Genomic DNA, 23,425 nt, shown 5'->3' with positions numbered 1-23,425 from the left:
AACTCTAACTGTGAGTGGGCATAAGAGTGGACACGCACAGTAAGAAAAACCCTAATTTATTACAATTCTTTATTCTACCATGTAGTCTTCTATTTCAACTTGTAAAGTAACAAAACAAAAAACATCACAGCACAAAAAATACACAATGGTGTCACACTCTCTCCTTTAATGCATTTATTGACACTGAGTCATTGCCATAGTCATAAACATTGGTGGAGTGTTTAAAAGGTGTTGCAGTCGTCCTGATGTACAAATCACATCTGTTGTCAAGCCTTTAAAAAGTTTAACGTTTCCTAAAATGTAATTTAAAAAAAAAAAAAAAGCATATATATGCACTTTACAGCTGAGTACATATGTTCCATATACTGAGTGATATATTTTAGCTGAAACACAAGGCACTTACTGGGGCACCTTTGAAATACTGATGAGGATGTGCAAACAGGAATACAAGATCAACACAGATACTGGCCATGTGTGGCCATCGTCAAACGCTTCCCCTTCACTGCCTCTGGACAGACTGCTTTTTTTTTCTGTTCCTACTCATGCCATGTCTCAACATTTGTTCAAAGCAAATGTGTAATCATTATTGCCATATACACACCTTTGTCTACCCACAAGAATTATTCCTTCAGGCAGGGCTGATCCTGTTTAGACCATTGTCTTGAAACGATTAGTACAACAAACACTAAACTAATATAATCTGCGAGTGAAGGAGCTCCGACCTTCACTTGTGTCAATATGTTTGTTTTTCGTTTTGTTTTTTAGTTCGTTCTTCTTGCGATTAGAAAAATCACATGGTCAACATAGCTTTGTGTTGAATAAAATCTGTCACACGTCATTGTGTTCTAAGTCTGAGTCGAGGTTTTACTGTTAGCTAAAATAAACAGCAGTGGAGATATGAGAGCAACACTGAGCACTTTTCTGTGTGCAAATTAGTGAGATAACTGCCGACATTGTCCTGTGTAGCGTGAGACCTCTTGTGATTTAGCATTTTTAAATCAATATTTTTTGGGGGTTGGAGGCAAGGCAATTATTCTGTTTGCTTTTGGCTTGGAAATTAAGCAGGTGAGGGGATATACCAGGACTACATATTGCACGTAGCAACTGGTGTACCAAACTGAAACCATAGAAACCTTTACATGATCAGACCGAGTCAAAGATTTTGATTTCAAACTGACTTAAGTACAATCTATAAGAAGACTGCTGTGCAAAATCTTTTCCATAAACACATAATTACCTCTTTATATGCATAAATATTGTGTAAACAGCTCAAATAAAATCAACTGTATCAAGGGTAGCTCTATATTGTATGTTTTAATATTACACAATTGTGTGTGTTTGGGTGTGTGGACCGTACTTCCTATTGCTCCCCACGTCCTTGTTTCCTCACATCTTTATTGTCTAGGAAACAATCTGAGTCGATGGAAGCACTCTGTGGGGGTTGTCGAGCATAAAAACTACACAAGGCCAGGGTGCCAGCTGTTTTTCCTTAGCAGCTTTGGTAAATTTAATCCACGAGCTTGCCTGTGGAAAAATCCTTTAGGAAATCAAGCTGTAGATGAAATTAAAAAGATGGGTTTATGAAGGCTCAGTTCACCCAGATTACACATATTCCCTAACTTCTGTTATTTAGCTGTGCAGCGATGTGGTTTTGTTTCTCTTTGGAGTAAACATTTCCTAGTGGGTTTATTATCTCAGGCCCCAGTTTCAAGTCTCACCATGATATTAACTTGGTAAACTATGGTTTAATTTAGAGTAAAACAGACTATGAAGGTGGGTATGGTCATTACTGTATGAGTCACTATTATATGAACTTACAAACAGCTATAGTGGTTGAGGAAATTATCCAAACAACATTGCTATCCTTAGGAGTATTTCAAAGTATTTCAACAGAAGAAACTGTTTGCACTGATGATTTAACATTACCCAGATAACAACTAGAGCTGTAGAGATACTCAGTAGGTATCTCAGGTCAATGTGAAAAAAAATATGAAGTGGGTCTGCATGCTATGATTAAGGATCTGGCTTTTTTTTCTTTTCTTTGCAATATGGATGAACTGACCTTTTCAAAGTTAAGACAGCTAAATGCATGTATGGTGTAAAAAAAATAACTGTAATGCAGTACAAAAAGGCCCTGCTGGAGATTTGCTCAATACAAGACCACTGTACTCAAGTCTGTCTTTAGTTATTATTGGTTGGAATGGCTGAACTGTTGCATGGCTCTAACTGTGGAAGGGATTTTTATAACCTTATACACCCACAAAAGCTTTCCACAGTCATATGCACTGCATTATGTTAGTAAAACCAATACATTTTCATGCCCGGGTATTAAATACTAGTGTTTTGTCAGGAGCCACCAGCTTCACAGAGATCTACACCTTTGGTTTAACTCCTTAATACAACACAAACGAGGAAGAAGGTCCTGTTTTAAAGAGCAACAATATATCAACAAAAGGAAGTGATGGAGGTTTACACTGAGGGACTGTAGATAGAATTATCTGGATTTTCCATGATATGCCAACATAAAGACATTTCATCGTATCTTAATGTGGCACCAAGGTATCCAGAGTGAGTCTCACATGTTATGTACCTTTTTTAAACTATTACACTAATACATTTTAACGCCCAAACCAAAGAATATCTTGCACGTATCCCTGTGAGATGCCAGTGATTTCTGATAAAATGTTAGTATGAGACATGGTGATAATGATGATGGCAGGCTGGAAAAACACAAAGTCAAACTCTCTGGTTCTCTGAGTTGCTGACAGTTCATCTTAACTAACAACAGCTGGTTTGAGGAGTAGCGCCCTTGATGGAACCACCACCCAAGACAAAGCGTCACTTTGTCTCGCCCCAACCCCTGCAGAGAGATTCAGCACTTCCCCGTCCTCTCCTTCCTCTGATTCCTCCCCGTCCTCTGGCTCCCTTCTTACCACCTGCCCCAGACCTCCCAAAGCCCCCAGCCCAAACATAGATGCAGCTGAAAGTCCAAAGCGCAACAGTGGGGAGTCTGAAAGGCTGAGTGATCCCATGCTTCCTCCTCCACCCATGGAAAAGAGCGGTGCCCGGTGGTGGCCTAGAGCTCTGGCATGGCAAAAAGCAGAGAGTGGCAAGGACGTCCCAAGGCCCCCAAGAAGGGCTGCAGCAGCCCCAGGGATGATGACAGGAGCCCCGCCTACAGAGGGCTGTTCAGTGGCACTCTGGTGGATAGGAAGGCCCAGCCCTGTCCCTGACCTACTTGAACTCCCCGGCTCTTGGGCAACAAAGTGCCCATGAGCCTTGATGTGCTTGCGTAGGGAGCTGGGGTCTGTGTAGCGCTTCAGGCAGCCTGCCATCTTGCAGTAGTAAGGCTTGTCCACGTAGTGGGTGCGAGTGTGCTTGAAGCGGTCACTAGAGTTGGAGTAGCGCTTGCTGCAGCCTTCATAGGGGCAGATGTAAGGCTTTTCCCCTGGAAGAAAAGAGAAACAAACAAATATGAGTCAGAGACAGAAGGACAAAGGAAGGAGAAATGGAGGGGAAAGAAATGATTTGATTTTTAGAACAATGCCAGAGAAGGATGTTGTCAGTTTGTTTCTAACTCTTAAAATTCATGGTGTGTCATTGCTTAACAAGGAAAGGAACAAAGAAGAAAGTGTTATTACGATGTGACACTTTTTAAAAGAACAAAATAAAATACTGCATAAGAACAAAAGATATAAAATACTTTATTTTTAATGGTCAAATCCCATTATGTCGCCTTTTGTAAGAGCCTCACTGGGACGTTCCTTTTTTTTCCAAAAGGTTTAATTTGCTCCTTCTTTACATTATTAGAGTAGTATTTTGAGAGGTGGAGGTGTGTGTGTGTGTGTTTGTTGTAGATTTTATTTAAGCAAGTTAAATCGTGTAAATTTGCAATCTCTTTCGCAAGTGTGTACCCAGAAAATAAAGGTAGCAGTAGGATGTTTGTTGAAGGGAGCCGTTTCTCATGTTTTCAGCAACATGAACATTTTGAACACTTCTCTTATAAACTCTAATTGATAATCAAGATTGTAATGTATGAAAAATTAAACATATGCTTACTGTTAAATCAATGAGATGAAATGAAACCAAACAGAACAATGGACAACAACATCAACATTACATTCACATAGTAATGTGAAACTTCTTCAAACGACTGTCTGAAGGCTCACTTTGACAACCTGTGAGTAGTAAAAAGCATGATCTATTGTTCAGATCTGTTTTTGTTTTGGCTTTGGGGGGGGGGGGGGGGGTCATTCTTCAGTCTTAAGAGCTTGAAAAAAAACAATATAACAATAAGTTTATAAAGATGTTTCAACTCTCATCCAAGAGACTTTTTCAAATCCCAGGTATTTAAACCCCGGTGGGGGTTATCCCCTTTGGAGTTGATGCTAATAGGAGAACCACTGCTGATCATCTGAGTGCTCACATGAGCCAAGGTGTGAAAAAAGATGTGGGTCATTTAAGGGTGAAACAACTATGAGACCTTGCCACACCCTTCATGTAAACTACTGAGGTCACTTGAAGCCAGGTGTGTGTGCGTTAAAGTTCCTGTTTAGGAGTTTTAAATGGTTTGAAAAGAATCAGACTAAGAATACTATTAATTAAGGAAATTATGGAGGCGTTTAAATCATCTACATAGATTAGATTACAATAGCTGTTGCTGCCTATACTGTGCTTGAACAATAAAATTGTAATGTGAATGACCATCATTAAACAGGGGTGGTGGATTATGATACCATCAGTCAAGGTCTTAATACTACTATGACCTGGATGGTGAAAACCTGCATAGACGTCTGGGTTTTTCACAATATTTTTAAATGGGAACAAATTTTGTTTCCCATGTGAATTGGTCACAGTCTTGAACTGACCTCTGTTTAATTAAAAATCAGATTTGGGCTTTTGGCTGGACAGACAACTCTGTCCCGTATACTAAAGTTACAAAACAGTGGTTGGAGATCATGGCACGCCAACAGTACTGGAGCTATTTATAATCGCGTTTAAGGGCTCACCTCTACTAAAAAAAAGGAACTGATGGAAAGTAGTCAGCAACCACTGATATTTCCTAATAAGAAGGTTTTTACAAGAAAACATTTTTCCTAGCACTGGCTAAAACTACAGCAGGTAAAACAGGTCTGAGCTACAAGGAAAAGACACTTGTTTTGTGGTTTGATATTGTAGCTAAAATCTAACAAATTTCGGAAATCTATTCAAACAGTTGACGTAATTTCAAAGCACGTACTTGAAAGGTCTCTGGAAAGCATGTCCATAGAGAGAATGGCTGATAGTTGATAGAAGTGTTTTTGCAAAGTGATGTCTAAGAATGTGAAAGACAGTTTCCAAAATCCATAAAGCTTTCTATGCTCGGCAGCAAACAGCTAACTCAGTTACAGACATTTTCAGCCTGCGGTGGAAGAGACCACGAAAAAAAAGCTAAAAGTGAAATAAAGCTAAAAGCTCAGTTTGCAGTGGTTCTCAAACTTTTCACAATGAGTACCACCTCATAAAATATATGGCTCTTAAAGTACCTCACTTATGACCGACATTAAAGTACAGTACTATAGGCCTATTTAACACCACATACAGTTCACATGACACAATTTTATTTCTTATATGAATGTTATTTATTTTAACTGTCATAAACAGGATGTGACAAGTGATAATAATAACAACTGTACTGCATTAAACATTCACCGCAGGTGGGATGTCCAGTCTTAAGTGATGACATATGAACCCTGCTTCTGGGTCCAAACTACTGTTCTATTTAATCCGAACTAGTCCATTAAAACAGTCAGTGATCACTGTCGGCCTCTCTCTGTGTTTATTACCACTGTTCATTTTAAAATTCAGTTTTTAGAACCTCACGATGTAACTACATCCCAGCTAGCAGCAGTATATTAATGACTAACCTCATATTGCAGTTGTTCTCCTGACTGCAGTTTGGTCCGTTTACAGCATCCTGCCATGTGATTGCATTTGTCCCTAACCATCGGGAACCCTCACTTTAACTTTTATGGAGTGGAAAAAAGATAGCATTCATCCTCCAGTTTCACTGTGTTTATGTTATGCTAACCAGAGCTGTGTAGCTAGCCACCACATAGCACATCATTACATACCAGCCAGCCCAACTTTAGTAACTCTACAAACATAACTTCTGTTTAGTTTTCATTTATGACAGAAGTGATAGCAGAGTTGTACGTTTTAATTTTTCAGAAATCACTCAGTCAGAACATGCTATATTATCTAGTCTTAAAATATTTTTGGAAACTTCCCGCGTACCACTAGAGGGAGCCCACGTACCACCAGTGGTATGTATACCACAGTTTGAGAATGACTGGTTCAAGTCTTTGCTGGTTTTGATGGGACTGAACTCACCTGTGTGCGAGCGAGTGTGTATCTTCAGGTTCTCCAGACGTGAGAAGCTCTTGTTACAGGTGGGACAATGGTGTGGCTTCTCATTGGTGTGTGTGCGGATATGAATCAGCATTTTATACCTAGAAATCATAACAAATAAACACACATTGACAATCAAGATGTGCCGTTTTTATTTTTTTCAGCATTTTTACCTAGGCTGCTGATATTCAAATGTGTCTTATCTTGGAAGCCTGACATATGATGTTTACATTATATTGAAAAGATCATGACTCACTCTGATGACCTGTCACACTGGATTCAAAGCTACTATTGCTTGCAAGTTTTCATTTCTTTGTTTCTTAACGTTAAAAACCAATAAAAACCCTGAGAACCATAAAATTCACACCCAAGCCTCAATTGTCGTGGCCTGGTACCAAGCGACTCGCAGATGGGTACCGGTCCATGGCCCGTGGGTTGGGGACCGCTGTCTTGAGGTATTACTTAGGAAATTACATTGCTTTTAACACCTGTTGCTTAGAGACTGGTATAATTTTTATGAGAAATATGCTTTGTGTCATCCTCACCACAATGGAATGAAGCCACAGAATACCTTGCATTGAAGCCCCTCCCATTTCGAGCACAGCCTTCCCATTGGCAGCAGTATCCAGAATCCTTTTCAGGCTTGACATGGAAGTCGTTGATGTGATCCACCAGGTCCTGCAGTGAATCGAACAGCAGGTGGCACTGAAGGGCAAAAGAGGGAATGAAGCAGATGGCTGATAAGAAACCTGATTGTGACCTTTTTAGGAAGATTTCACACAAACACTTGATGTTTTTTTCTTCTTATGTCACTGTTTCTTTTTAATTGAAAATGTTTGAACAGTATACCATTAAAGTATACCATTAAAAGCAACCTTTGTCAAAGTATCTACAGTTCCACAGTTCAGTACAGTAGGTGCTATTTCCTAAATTTGTAAACTCTGTAACATATTGTATCATTTAAATGGTTTCGTCTTTTACTGTTATTGTCTTGGAGTAACTTTAACCCACACAATTTCCTTAGGGATTAATAAAGCATTCTGATTCTGATTCAAAGGATTAAAGAGAAAATAAGCCTCTGTCTCTAGAATTTTCAGCATTGTCCCAAGATATGGATTTTATATGTGTAAATTCAATGTAAATTAAAAAATAAAATGAAAAAGCAGAATCATCCTAGACAAAACAAACCAATAGTCGATTGTGGCAGAGGCGTGGTCCTTGGCTCAGCTGCAGGGGAGGGGTGGTGCAGTGAGCTCAAGGGGCAGTGCCAGGGAGGTTGGTGGGACACGTGTGTGGTGTTATAGTTAATGAGCTCTCTCTCTTTTCCTGTGTGGTTTTTAGTGAAGCCGGAGCAGAGAGTGGGGAGGTGTGTCAGAGTGTGGCTGGAAGCTGCTCGCGTAGGTGCCAAGTCGGGAAAAAACGACAAAGAGACTGTCAGTAGTGTGTGTGATGGCAATAAAAGGAAAATAAACCCATACAGTGTGTCCATTTGTGGTCCTTCTTCACAGCAATAGTATTTTCTATAAATTTGTATATTTTAAACATTTATTTTAAAAAGTTTCTATTGCACTAAAAATCAGGCAGCATGACAGATTTGTCTAATTAAATTAATATAATGTAGGAGTAGGTCTTGGATAATAGGCATTGATTTGTAAATAACTGGACATAAACTTGAGCTATTATATAATATTACACGAGAGTATCTTTCTAACTAAATAGGCAGCTTGTTATCTTTTGCTTGAGGTTATATCAAGAGATATAAAACGTTCTGGGGTCTACTTGAAGGAAAGGCAGATGCAAAATTTAAAGTGAGGTCATATTTATGGTTCATCCCATCTTCAAACGTAGTCTTAATTTTTGTCTCAAGTACACAACTTTGTGTGTGTACTTTGTGTGACTTTGATGGCTCTGTGTGTGGTATGAATGTGAGTATTAATGGGTAACTGTGGCTTGGAGTGTAAGAAAGCTATAAAAAAACAGGTGAAAACAGTCTGAGGAACACTGCTGCTGCTAGCAAAAAGGGAGATTCTGGCTATTATTAGCCTGACGTGATGATCTGTAGTTACTGTATGTAATAAATTTAAGTGTGACGTACTGAAGAGCATGTCCATTAATCATAGCATCTATTGTTCTGATATATGAGTTATGTTTTGTACAGTTTACCTAATCAAGGTACTTCATTGTTTTTCATTCATTTTTTATACATAATCATTAATCCTTTAGTTCTTAAAATACCAGAATATAATATAGGAAATGGTTGATTTTGACCTTTTAATACACCCAACTATATTTTTTTAAAAACACAAAGTTTATCTGTTTAAAATTATATAAACAGATGAAAAAGTAAATCACCTTTCACACCAAACTGGTTAATTTGTTATTGCTAGATCACACTGCACACCACACTAATTTTTTTATACTGTAACCTCTGATAGCATTTATCCCCACTGACCTCTTTTTCTGTAACTCTCAGCTTTATATATTTTGTTTGCAGCGCCACTTAGTGGTCAGAGTAATGTTTGCAGGCTCTTTTTCACCCTCATTGAAGAAACTGCTTGTGCCTGCTATTAAGTGTAGGGTTTGAAGATGACATGATTAATAATATTATCTGCCAAAATAATATGACTCAAGCTTCTGCTAAAATGCATGCAATAAACGTATAACTAATATATAAGTATAACTAAACCTATAATATTTAATTACACGTACCTTCATCCAACGGCAGGCCAACTGAGCATCCATGGAGGGTTCCGGAGAAACCGGCTTCTCTCTAGTCTGACTGATGAACATGGAAGAGGGAAAGCTGTAGCTTCTTGGTGGACTTCTAACTGGGACATAAAATGGGTAGCCCTGTGGTGAAGCACCAGGTTCCACACCTCGGTGAAAAGGTGATTCCTAAAGCAGAGGAGGATAGAGAGAGGTCAGAGCAAGAGAATTTTGTGGCAACAAAGGCAAGATGTTCATTAGCTATTCACAAGAAAAGAAAAATAATTCATTTACTTCACCGTTAACGATGAAGAAAGAAGCAGACTAATACTAAAGCCTGCCACTTTGAGCTTGATCATTAGAAAGATACAACTATCAGAGGAAATGGAGGGAGGTTGTGAAATAATAATGTACTCCTTCTGATCGTGTTTACTTCAAGTGTGTTAAAGTATGATTTAAGAGCTTTTGCATCCATGACATGTATGTTTATTAAATGGGGATTGAAGGTCTGCATTTGTTTTTTGATTTATAATTAGAATACACTTCAGCAAATCCAGTGATGACAATGAAAAATGGCTTGATAATGTAAAAATGAGGACTTTCTCTGCTAAATGATTAATCTGGTCAAAGAAGGGAGATTTCGTGCCATAAGTAAAGGAGTTGTGTGTTTGATGTTTTCACCATTAAAGCGCGGCTAAAATTTGATTTGGACAGAATCACTGCGTGGCTGTGGGCTGTGTGCAGATGCTGCACCGGCAAATTAGATTCACTCCCTGGATCACTTTTCTATTCAGTCCTGCTGAAGAAAAATGGAGCGCATTCAGCCACGATCGGTCACCGGTTTGAGAATTCTAAGATTGTAGTCATGCCTGTTCAGAAGATTAAGCGATTACACGGATACATACACGTACCTGGAGTGTGTGCTTGTAAAACATTTTTATTATTCTTTTTATTCTTGCAATCCTCTTTAAAATGAGTGCAGCACACACCAGCCATGTGTTTGTAATGAACCCCGCTCAGGTTAAGGGAATGTAACATTCCTGGGTATTTCAAAAGTTGGACAAACATTAAAGGAACTGTTTGACATTTTTAGAAACGTGCTCATATGTGTTCATGCTGAGAGACAGATGTGACTCACATGTGTACTGTAAAGGTAACACTACAGCCAGCAGCCAGTTAGCTTGTAAAATATTTATTTGTGAGCTGTACAGGTGCTAGTATCCCAAAAACCACTGTTCTATTAATGTCCTCTTGGGTCCCGCTCCCATTTTAAAATGCCAAAATCCAGCTGTAACAACTACATATCTGTACAAAAAAAAATTATATTCACATTCACAACAGCTTCACAGTTGGTGATCTCATCCATTTTGATACTTTTAAGACATCAATTCAGGGGCATGTGCATTTTAATCCGACCAGTGTGCTGACACAGGGAAATGATTACCATTTCCTAGGCCTCACGTCTCCTTATCTGAGATCTTAAACAATCACATGACCCTCTATGAGTAAGCATTTTGTCAACAGTGGAAAGGAAAAACTCCCTTTTAACAGGAAGAAACCTTCAGCAGAACCAGGCTCAGGGAGGGGCGGCCATCTGCCGCGACTGGTTGGAGTGAGCAAAATAACACAGGACAAAAGACGTGATGTGAAAGGGAGCCAGAGATTAATAACAAGTGTGATTCAATGCAGAGAGGTCTATGAACATAGTGAGTGAGAAAGGTGGTTGAAGAAGAAATACTCAGTGCATCATGCAAATCCCCCAGCAGTCTACACCTATTGCAGCATAACCAAGGGAGGATTCAGGGTCACCTGATCCAGCCCTAACTATATGCTAAGGACAGTTTTAAGCTTAATCTTAAAAGTAGAGACAGTGTCTGTTTCCCGAAGCCAAACTGGAAGCTGGTGCCATAGAAGAGGGGCCTGAAAACTGAAGGCTCTGCCTCCCATTCTACTTTTAAATAATCTAGGAACAAGTAAGCCTGCAGTGCGAGAATGAAGTGCTCCAATACGGTGATACTACAAGGTCATTGAGATAAGATGGGGCCTGATTATTTTAGACCTTGTATGTGAAGAGCAGGATTTTTTTGATATCTCAAATCAAGATCAACAAGGTCAACAAAATTTGAAGCGGAGGTTTGGCAATACAAATGTGCAACATAGAAGATGTCATTTTTTTCTCCCATTAATTTTTAAACAAACTAAAATGCTATCCACACAATCCTTGCAAGCACTATCTAGACTCGCAAATTGGCATGCAGTTTTTGACAACAATCATTTTTCAAGCTTGATACACTGCTCACAAATTGCTGTTATAAAAATGGGCCAGATGCAATCTTAATACAAGGTATTGATTCGGTCTGATGCTTTGCATGCTAAGTATACTGCACCCAGCCACTCAATTCAAATCGTTTTAATCCCCATATCCTCTCTGAAATGTCACAAGAGATTGAAGTCATTACCAAGTCAACTGATGAAACAAGCAAAACACAACTTTCGTGTTTGCGCACTACTTGCAAAGTGCATCAACGCAAGGAGCGGTAGCATTAGTGCACTCCAGCAAACACGTGTACTCACCCGAGAGAAGAGGTGTGGCTGAGGGCTGCTGCTGCTCTGAGGGGACTCCACGGGAGAGGATGGAGAGAGGGAGGATGGTGAGGAAGGGGATGGGGAGAGAGAAGAGGCATGACGCAAGGAGGGGGACAGGCTGAGGTCCATGGCTGGAGGGGTGAAGCAGGACCCAGGTCGTTCTTGAGAGGAAGACAGGGAATCTAGATTAGAGATTAGAGATAAAGCAGGATCCTTATTACATCCATCACAGTATCATGATTCATTGATTTCTTGCTTTGCTGAGGTTCATTTCACAAAATGTCCCTGTAATTTTACCAACGCATTATTGTTTGCAGGTAATGCCACGGTCTTAGCAACACCCCTGCTCACTCTTTTTAAATATTTTTCAAAATATTTTAAATATATCTATACCTTTTCAATTTCATTGAGGCATGTAGAACATTTCTAAAATCCTCTGACTTATTTTGTTCTTTCTTCTTCTTAGATTTTATAACAATCACAATAAAAGTAATAAATGAATCATGAGGCACTTTTCAAAACAAGAAGAAAGTCGCATAAAAAAATTGCACAAAGCGACTCCCAGGCCATTTCATTTTGTTATTATCGCAGCTATCTGAAACAATCACACAGAACTCATTAATGTAAGTGCATGGTGCTTCATCCATACTGGACACAAAATAGCTACTAGCCCTTTGTTTGTCATCAGTAGTTAAAGCAAGCCATTTATCAGTTGGAAGGTTGGTGGATCAATTCCCAGGCTACCCCAGACTGCGTGTGAAGTCATCATTGGGCAGGATACTGAAACTCAAGTTGCCCCCAATCCATCCTTCAGAGTCTGAGTGCATGTGCGAATGTTAGACAAGGCACTTGGGTATGGATGTGTGCATGATTGGATGAATGAGACTTTTAATAACAAGAGCTACCATAAACATGGAAGGGATGACCCTGGCATTGTTCATTAGTTCAGTCACGCCATCCATTGTGAATGATGGATTAGGTCCTCTTTATATGGTGATATATGGGCTATTTATTATTATTTATATGGACTTAAGTTTTTCCTTGTGTGAAGCTCAAAATCTCTTCTCTCTGTCCCAGGTTGACCACTCACCCCAGGTTCAGCCCTCTGCCTGCACCCTCTACTCTCAGCCCATCCTACCTGCCTAGCTCTCCAGAAACCTTCCTGAGACTATATTTGCAAATCTACCAACTGAATTTGTTGTAATCTCAGTTTCTATTTTCTGCCCATGGGTCCTTTAATCAATAGCAACAGCAGTGTTTCTGTGTTAAACAGAGACGGAAGCACAAAACGCAGTAATGCTGAGCACAAAAGCTGACACAAGAATGAAGACACAAAGTCCATTGTGTTTGTGAATGTCACAGAGGTGCTGTATTTTTTTAGGTCACTTCATATCAGTGTCACACTCCTCTTGTTATGAGCTGCACTGACAAAAATGGGGACAATCTTCTCAAGGACACAAATGAGCTACTGTTCACTGGGTTTGCAATAATAGGTTACCAGGAAAGTGAGGACAGAGAATCAACCTATTACGCTATTGCATTACCACACTGCTAAATTTAATTACTGCGCCATGACAATATCAAAGTCATGTCATGTGTGTATTTAGGAGAGTAGAAATGATGGAGAATTTGTTTCGGTGATGCTAAAACTGCCAGATGTTTACCAGGTTAACTCGTACCTGGAGAAGAGGGAGGCGATGGAAAAGTTGTGCACTGTAGCCGCAGTCGTTTGATGCTGATGTGGGCACAAATAGAGGACGGGCAGCTCCTCTTTCCCAGTATCCCTGGACCGTCTGTGCGACCTGAGGGAAGCTTCAAGTCCAGTGGCTCATCCACAGACAACATGGCCGCTGATTATTGTTGCCCACCTAGCAACAGACAAACAAGTTAACAAACAAAGTGTCTTTATTTCAGTAAAGAGCAATGAAAGCAAATTTATTCATAGGACTCGCTTACTAATTTGTTTTTTTTAATAACCTCCTGGAATTAATCTGTACAGTAAAAGGTACATTTCTTTTCCCTTTTCTCTCTCTCACACTCAGGGATACTGAGTCTGTTGTGGGTGCTAATCACAACTCCCCACACTCTGAAATGACTCTGACTCATCTGGGAAAGAAATACCTGGGACCCACAAATCAAAACAATCTCATTTACACACAGGGTGACATTTCTTTCACACCACCGTACTAACGGACAACTATATAACAGGTTATTAAACAAAAAAACATTTTGCACATCTTACAGCTACAGATGAGTTAAAAGATACAATTAATTCAATTAATTCACTCAATAAAGTGAGTTGTATGACTAAAATCATCCGTTTTTCTTGATCCAGGTTCTTAGGCTCTCGAGATTCAACATTCACACAAATAGTACAGAGTTACACATCTTTCTTCATGGGATATCTTCTGGTGTATCATCAGCTATCATTCCCCTCTTAGAATTTGGATAACAATATTCATCTCCTCTTTTTCAACACAAACACAAGAAGATAGTAAAACATCGACATTTAGACTTCCAGATGCAATGAGAAATAATTCTGCAATAATCCCAAATAAATTCTAAAATGATAGTCACAAAACTGTTACAAAAAGCTACTTAATATCCCACAAACTGAAGTAATAGTAACAGTTAGTCTAGATGACACTTCACTAAATTTTGAATATTTGTTAATTAACATACTACCTACAAATGTTAGTTGTTCTAGGTCATGTATTCTGTAATAAGGCAATTTGAAGATAGCAGGGCTTAGTCCTTTGTTGTGAATTTTAGTTGTAGCTCAGTTCCCGGGGGAAAATCATAATGATGTGGGCCTGTTACTTTGATCCTCTGCATTTCTGTGGTGAACACTCGAGGGCCTAAACTAGATTTTTCAGTAGTTTTCCACTTCTGATGGTATGATACTCTGGGTGAAGCATGCGACAAAAGTTATTCCAGCCAATGACTAAACTCATGGGTTCTTGTTAGACTAAATGACTCAAGACCCAGATATGTGCTGCAAAGATAAAAAAAAATCTCCCAGCAGAAAACCAAAGAGGGGAAACTCTTGGACCAAACCCGCAGTGCTTGACAGCTGCCGGGAAAGTCAACGCAATACACGACATTTTTGCACCTGAGAATTCCACAGCTGTTATTCACTCAGTGGGAGTGTCTACGTGATGTCAAAAAAAAGCTCATCTAATGTTGAATTACATTTGGTATTATATACAGGGTGGGTCATTTATATGGATACACCATAATAACATGGGAATGGTTGGTGACATTAAAGTCCTGTTTGTGGCACATTAGTATATGTGAGGGGGCAAACTCCTCAAGATGGGTGGTGACCATGGTGACCATTTAGAAGTCGGCCATCTTGGATATAACTTTTGTTTTTCCAATAGGAAGAGGGCCATGTGACACATCAAACTTATTGGTAATGTCACAAGAAAAACAATGGTGTGCTTTGTTTCAACGTAACTTCATTCTTTCATGAGTTCATGAGGTTTAGGTCAAAATATCTACTCTATGTTATGCATACATAACTATAACATAGATATACACTAAACGGTCATAGCATTATGACCACCTGCCTAATATTGTGCTGGTCCCCTTTTGCTCCAAACATCGAGTCATGGACTCCACTAGACCTCTGAAGGTGTGCTGTGGTATGTGACACCAAGATGTTAGCAACATATACTTTAAGTCCTGTAAATTGCGAGGTGGGGCCTCCGCGGCTCAGACTTGTTCGTCCAGCACATCCCAATGATGCTTGATTTAATTGAGATCTGGGGAATTTGGAGGCCAAGTCAAAACCTTAGACTCATTGTTGTGCTCCTAAAATCATTCCTGAACTATCTTTGCTCCAGCATTATCCTGCTGAAAGAGGCAACAGTCATCAGGGAATACCATTTCCATGAAAGTGTGTACATGGTCTGTAATGGTTAAGTAGGTGGTACGTGTCAACATAACATCTACATGGATGGTTGGACCCAAGGTTTACCAGCAACATTGCTCATAGCAAAACACTGCCTCCACCAGCTTGCCTTCTTTCCATAGTGCATCAAGTTGCTGGTGTTTCCCCATTCAAAACTTTGATATATATGTTGCTAATTGCAAGTTTACTTTAAAAAAAAAAAAGAAAAAAAAAAGACCGAACCAGGCTTAACTGTTAGCCCTTGCGTTTAATTGCAACCCTAGCATACAGACAAGACAATGGTAAAATAAAAATATTTCCCCATCCTACAAAAAAGACAGTTTGAAAACATTTCTACTTTGCAGAGTTCACTTAAAATCTTACACCCACAGTACAGAAATGTTTGCAGGTATCTGTTTCAAAGACAACAGTATTTAAACTGCATTTAGTCAGTGTTTGCCTCCAGTGGAACTCCTAACTGGCGCCAGACGTGGGTTGTAAGTGCATTTTGTGACACAACTGCAAAAGCTCCACAGTGTATCTCACCATATGACTCTTTAATGATAGCTGGCAGCAAGAGCATTCTTAATTTACTTTCACCAGCTGGATTAAACTTTCCAGCTACATGTACACCTCCTTAACTTCTAAACTTGCTGTCGCCGCAAATTCTTCCACAATCACCGACACAATCCCCCGACATAATATAAGGCAGAGGCTAAACCACAATGAAGTCAGTGTTTAGGTCCTCCTGTCGGCTTGCCAGCTACCTCACCACACTAAGTTTCACATTCCACAGCAACTTTGTTGACTTCTCTCTCTCACACGCACGCAGCTATTTGGAGGTACTGTAACAGCACGCACACTCAGGACCATATGTCACACCAGTAGACATGTGTATGGCTCACAACCACACATGAGCCCCCAACCTCCCAACGGGTCCACCCCCTTTTTTTCCCTCAGTGACCTGCGTTTGGGCAGCACGCCCAGATCCACTTACGGATCCTCCACTGCCTACAAAAACACATAGTTTGACTATTTGCAGACTTACAGTCAAGCATATGTACATACTTGTGCACTAGTGCATGCACTCACTGTCCTATACAGTATAGTACATGCTGTAAATACATGTAAGGAGCAGCATTTTTCATACTGTCCCTCACTGAGAGATGGCACCACTCTACCGCAAACCTTCAACCAACAAAGTTATGCTTAAAACCAACCTGCGTTAAACCCATTTGTTTGAATTCCAAAACACCTCATAAGTCAGGAGCGTCCTCGCACAGTGGTTAGATATGCCTGTCAGAACCCTATAATTCTTACAAGGGATGCAAGCTGACAAACACGCACACACATACACACAAAGTGCATTGCTTACACTTTTTTTGCATGGAAATACATACTGGTTTACACTCAGACCAGATTGCTGATGCTGTGTGTATTCTCAGCACGAGAAATTGTTATTAGACTCATCCAAATCCCACTTTGACAGTTCGATTTTTTGAAGCTATTATATATGAAGCAAAGCAGACACACACACATATGTTCACACAGTTTATCCCCTCCCTTCAGGTGTAACACACCCACACATGAGAGTTTGTCCTCCTCTCACAGGAAACATTTGCTTCCACGGTGCCCCGATGTGGCCTCTCCCTCTCTCTCTTATTTTTTTATTTTTCCTCCCCTGTCTCTCTCTCTCGTGCGCTCGCTTTACTTCCCTCCCTCTCACTCCTTCCTGCGGTTTTCCTCTCCCAGTCCTCCAGCGGAGCATACCTCTCCTGTTCTCTGTCCCTCCCACTCCTTTTTCTTTTCTCCTACTTTTTCTTCTCCAGTGCATTTTTGAGCTCCCTTCTTATATTTCTCCCCAGTTTCACGACTTGTTTTTATTCCCGTTCTGTCCTTCCAAATCGAACAAGATACAATGACATGAAATGACAGTGTTAATAACTGAGAAGATAGACTGTAAAGCTTTGGAAATTCTCAGTAAGATCAGGCATGGACTTCACAATCTTGAAGTAAAAACCTTTTTCAGTGTAGGAATTCAATGATTGTTTTTTTTTATGTTTTACTCTAGACCTATGCTTGTTCCACGTGTGGTAAACTAGCTGTCAGGATGAGGAGGAATCAGTTTCAACAAGGCAGCAGACAGAGAAAGAGATTTAAGCCAGTCCATCACTCCAGGAACAACGTCAGGCCTGATTTCTAAGGTTTATATATTCTTTGATCTTCCACTCAGTGTCCCTATAAGGTATTATGCAAGACCGCCGCAACAGTGAGGATGATAGGAGGCTTTCTTTTTGTGACGTGGAGGCATACAGAGACAAAAAGAAAAGAAAAGAGGCCGAGGTGCCCTCGTGAGAAATGAAATTGGACACCTGTTTGAACAGCAGTGGACAAAAAAACAAAACAACTGGTTTGCATTAGGGAGAAAAAAGGGTTTCTAAGGTTGTTGAGAAGCATGGAGGAAGCAGCGGGGGGTTCCTCTTACCACACACTCTGTGGTGAGTTGGAGGTAAACAAGTTCTTGGAGGCAAGTTTGTTTTTCTTTTAAAGAAAGAGGACAAACACGAGTTTTTCTTTTCTCATTGAAGTCCAAGTGTTGCACAATGTGTTTTTCGAGGGCCAGAGAGACTGTGCAGATCATCCAAAACACTAATGACTATATCACATTTCAAACTCCAGTCACAAAAACAAAACCACCTCCGCTGCAATCAAGCGGGGTTTTTTTCTTTTCACCGCCACGGCAGCAAAAAGGAAATTTACTGTCAGTGTTCACAACTTGAGAATGAGTTGCGCTGTTGTTTTATATGATGTCAACTCTGATTCACGGCGCGCGCTCTGTGCCAGCATTCACGAGGGTGAACTTCCCTCAGGAGAGAGAAAAACGGCAACAGTGCGGGGAGACTGAGAGCGAGTGGGCGATGAAAAATGGCAAGGAGAAAACAGAAACTGTGGGAGTCAGACATGGGCTCCCACCCTTTCCTCCCCTCACACTTTTCCCATTATTTGTCTCAGCATGTCTCGGCGTTCCCTCTCTCTCTCTCTCTCTTGCATCTCGGCAGCACAAAGTGATGCAACTGTACCGAGCAAGTCTGCAATAGCTACCAGTAGAGCCTGCAGTGTCTCTCATACTGACACTGGCGTCTACACCACTTATGAAGGGAGTGGTGGCGACTGTTAGGGGGAGGAGGAGCGGGGGGTGGGCGGGTGTAACCTCTGGAATCAGCGACTGTCTTTTTTTCACTTGAAACTCACCACAAATCTCACATCTCTATACGTCAATAAGCTTACTTCTGACTCTTGCTGTCTATAGGGAGACTTTTGAAAGGCATGAAGTAGCCGCTCACTTTACCAAAAAATTTGTTCCAAAAGGGCTGAGCTGCTAAGTGTCATGACAAGAAGTGCACATTAGAAAACCCAACTTTAAGAGTTGAACAGTGCTGTTTATTCAAGCTCAGATTCACTCACACAAACAATACTTTTCCTATTAACTCCTTGAATTAAAGCCCCAGTCAGCCCAAGAGACAGATCAGAAACTCCATGGCAACCGCCAGCTGCTAGAGGAAAATATATATTCCCCAACCAGATGGTGAGGGGTTGCTAGAGGTTTCTGACTGACAATAGGTGAACTTGATGAGGTGACGGAGCCTTAGAGACTAGTCCAATTCCCCCTGCCAAACACAGGTTATTACAGAAAACTGGGTATTCCCCAACAGGTTGGCGAGTGGGTGCTGGAGGATGCTGGTCATCAGTAGCTGCAAATGGTTAGTAGCCATTGAAAACAGGCATCATTTTGACTGCTTGGTTAGCGAGCGCTTGCAACATCATGGATCACAAGGAGGATTGTTGGTGTAACACCTACTTTGCAACTACTCACCAATGAATGGGGAATGCATATTTTTTCTCCAACCAACCAAAGATTTCCAGGAGAGGTCGCTGACCAGTCTGTAGGCCTATACGACTAGGTCCTAGGGTTTGTTTTTACATTCAAGAACTTCATTAATCAGGGAGTCAACTTCATTGGAAGCTGCAGTGTTGCACACTTGATACTGTCTGAAATGCCACCAGCAATGATTCTCCAGTGCTTCTAGTAAACTGTTATTGCTAATACAAATTGTATTTAGAAATCCTTAAATCCTTATGGTGTTTTCACACCTGCTGGTGTTTAGTCCGCTTAGTTTCCTCCCCCGGTGCAGTTCATTTGTGCAGGTGTGAACATGGTAATCACACTCAGGTGAGGAGCGAAAGCAAGATCCTAATTAACTCCAGAGTGGTTCATTTATAGTGTGAACGTGAGCCGACCACGATCTGAACCAACTACCAGGTGTACATTACAAGTTTGAACTAAAAACCATCCCGTGGCCACCTTTGATTGGTATTCTGGGATGTGCCAAGGTACGATTAAGGTACAATTAATCAGTGGTTTACTTTTGTTGCTCCCACCGCAGACACATCTGGACAATAAGCGAGCTGAACATTTTTACGTGGTTTGTAGTGATGCATTTAGTTTTGCTTGGAGCTCATTTTGATTTTTCTCTGTGTGAAAAGAAATCAAATCTACGAAACAAAAAAGCTATAAGGTTACTGTGGCGGGGCGGGGCTTACAGGGAAGGCGGACGCACCTGCACGGCGAACGTGAATGTGCACCCAGGTCTGCTGTGGGTTTGTTACAGTTACAAACGAATCAACTTATACGGACCAGACTAAACAATCTATAGGTGTGAAAACACCCTTAGTAGTGACCTCAGCTGTCACAAGTAATAACAGTTATTAACCTGTTACAAAAACATCTTCCATGTCTACTAAATTCACAGACTTTTAACATAATTCTTCACTATATGTACTGTGTTAAAATCAACCATATGGTTGTCAGCAATGCCCTTTAAAAAAACCTCTGTTATATACACTAGGTAGCATAACAATGAATGAACCAAACCTGCTTTTTCATACTTTCAAAGTAGATGAAAGGATGAAGGGACTTGATCTTTAAACAAAATGTTTGCTTTGTTTAAAGATCAAGGGAGCGGAGGGTCATTTTGTCATAGAACCAAAATTCTTAATGCACCCGAAGGAGTCGCCTCCTGCTAACCATTAGAAAGTGTGCAGGTTCAAGGCACTTTTTCACTGACATGTACTTTTCTGACCATAAAGTACACGACACGCATCTTTTGTAGAAAGTACAAAGAAAGCTAACACTAATGGAAGCATTTTTTATTCGATTGCAAGTTAGTTATTCATTTGTGTCAGATGACAAATACACAATGCTTTTTGCTTTTTTATATTTAAATCCCAAACAGACTCCAGTGCAGCTATGACCAAAGAGTCACATTTGCTTTGAAATAAAAAAAGTGGAACAAGCTCAATCAACAGGTTCTTAAACAGCATCCAGAATGCTGAAAATCACATTTAGGGACATTAGGCAGTGAAATATGTGTGTTTATTATCCCAAAAATATGGGATACCTGCTATTTATCATATATAAAAAAAATTGCTGAACATTTTGGAAGCTAGGCCCCGGGAGGAAAATGCTGGAGAGTTATTTAAGACTCTCCCACTTGGAACACACATGGGGTGGGGGGCGTTAATCAGATAGGAGCTTTAAAAATGGAAAGATCAGTTGAGGAAGAGTTGCAATAAAAGATAAACCCCCCTCATTACAGTTTATCCCTTCGTAACTCAAAGATGAACATAACCATGTATAGTAAACTTCATGCTGGTGGAAGTTAAGAGCATATTTGTACTAACTGAACGGTTCTTACTCCTTAGTTAAAGAAGGTCTGTTTTTCATCTCTAATTCTTCAGTGTTAAGAATTTTGTCAAATCTAACTCTTTTCAAGAAACACTCTGAAACCACTCCTTTGTGTTTACATTAATCAAATGGGTCAAATGAATGCAAGTAAAAGGTGTAATTTGATTTCACTTTAACCATATCAAACCAAATCACTCCAGAGCTTTTCACTCCCTTTGTACACTCGTACTCCTCCCTGACCAACCAAATGGTTTATTAAACCAACAGTTCATTCTTTGCTCAACACTACACAGCAAGCAGACAAAGGAAGTAGCTAACTGATGAACATTTAATCAGCCAATTAGCTCTGAAAGAACCATTATTCTGAGAAGAATGAATATTGGATTTAAATGAATGACTTAACAGACACTTCACCTCTACCTACAGCTTAAAGAATAGCCTGTGTTGCTCAGTTTTATAAAGTAGGCCAACGCTGGTATAGTACGTCTGTTTTGTGTTTTGAGATTGTTTTGCTCATTGCAAGTGTAAGAAACAGAAATTGCTCACTGTTTACTTACTTTTTACGTCTGTTTCATCGGATATCTGAAATGTGCAGCAGTTGCACTGATGCAGAGTTTTATATATATTTTGTATATTAGTTTAGAAAAGTGAATCACTATAATAGATGGCTATGGTTTATGTATTATCCGTCCTTATGAAAAGTTTATGTCAGTGGTAAATGTAGGGACAAGTTATTGGCCTGTTGACAAAAAGCTGAGGGTTTCGTCAACATATGGTTTAAATCAGAGTATAAAATTTTCTATTCTTCCGTACATAAACTCTGAACACAACAGAATACGCATCATCATCAACATCACAGCAGTGATACAACTTATAAAAGCCACTTATAGAAAATCATACAGACAGAGCACTCATTCACACTGCATGTTAAAACATATGGCCTAAAAGAATCAAAACCACTGGGGGAGATGAATGGCTTAGTTAACTCAGAACATGCTCATCACTGCCAGTAATTAAACCACATGAGGGCAAAGTGAGCATGTTTCACTTATTAAATCATTGTTTGTATCTACCTGTCTGACTCAGCCTGTCTGACCCCATGCCTTATGTTGTAAAAACGAATTCCTAATTATTTGTAATTAATTAGTTAGTAATTAGCACAGACACAGCGCCCCAAGCATGCACTTTATGACAAATAGATGCTAGTCAATTTTTTTATGGCAGCAACATCTTTCCAAAACATATGTTGATCTCATGGTGGTTTTGGTTTAATTATACTTGGTTTTGGACATGAACACAAATGCCACAAAGAGGCATTCTTGTTACACTTCCCTGAAGACCAGCTAAAGGGTCAATGCATAGATGGCATGCTGTTTTTTTCTGAGTCTGCACAGGCACAAAAACTGGCATGTGAACTTCTGCATCGATGTTCACATGAACTCTCTGATGATAAATACTCACAGCCATGGAAGCAATAAAACACCTCCAATGTGTTCACTACTCTGTTAAAGGGTGTGTCGGGCAATTCTTTTCATCGATCTAAGAATAGCATATTCTAATGTAACAGCGAATGTGTTTATTCCATCATCTGAGGCTCATCGTCATATTTATGACCTGTCCACGCGTGCTTTGGTATTTTGGTAGCCTTTTTAATGCATTTTGGCCACTCGTCCACAATAAACTGCATTCTAAGTGACTGGAAATGGAAAAAAAAAACTTCTTCCAGTTGAAGATTTTCACAAAGTCCATGAACATCATGTCCACATGTAAATTTATATTCTTCTTTTTTTTCTTTTTTTTGGATGACTTAAGGTTGATCAGCAATAGGTTATGTTGCCACTTGTTGCTTAGGAATTCTCTTGACATCAAGTGAGATCATTTTTTAGCGGAAAATCTTTGTTACAAAAAATACCCGTATATAAGTTTAAAAAACAACAACAACAACAATTCAGTCACATTTTGACATGTAAGGGATCACACTGTCAAATACCTTTCAAATTGAACAATGAAATGGTGCAAAAACAAGATAAAGAAAAAAGTAAAGGTATCAACAAAAAGCCTGGTTAGACAAAAAGGTTTTTAACTGAGTCCACAGAGTCAGC

At 39.9% G+C, this 23,425-nt stretch overlaps 1 protein-coding gene across 3 annotated transcripts in view; it reads right to left on the bottom strand.

The window, feature by feature from the left end:
• Nucleotides 1-23,425, bottom strand: part of LOC146517339 (zinc finger protein GLIS2-like) — a 340,746-nt gene that overhangs the window by 308,774 nt on the left and 8,547 nt on the right. The window contains exons 2-7 of one of the 3 annotated variants that reach the window (XR_014874584.1): nt 13,362-13,550; nt 11,671-11,864; nt 9,100-9,285; nt 6,962-7,095; nt 6,373-6,491; nt 1,815-3,448 (exon numbers count right to left, since the gene is read on the bottom strand). Coding sequence is in view for 2 of the 3 variants with exons in the window: in XM_085163087.1 (XP_085019213.1) it covers nt 2,775-3,448; nt 6,373-6,491; nt 6,962-7,095; nt 9,100-9,285; nt 11,671-11,864; nt 13,362-13,527 (1,473 nt within the window). In the remaining variant the exon portion in view is untranslated. Of the gene's footprint in view, nt 1-163; nt 3,449-6,372; nt 6,492-6,961; nt 7,096-9,099; nt 9,286-11,670; nt 11,865-13,361; nt 13,551-23,425 lie in introns of those variants that run through there. The other 2 variants (XM_085163087.1, XM_085163088.1) reach the window with 2 other exon arrangements.

This window comes from Neolamprologus multifasciatus, chromosome 6, assembly GCF_963576455.1.
Source record: "Neolamprologus multifasciatus chromosome 6, fNeoMul1.2, whole genome shotgun sequence".
NCBI lineage: Eukaryota > Metazoa > Chordata > Actinopteri > Cichliformes > Cichlidae > Neolamprologus > Neolamprologus multifasciatus.
The sequence above is the reverse complement of the archived record's forward strand: the minus strand, read 5'-3'. Positions and strand labels throughout refer to the sequence as shown.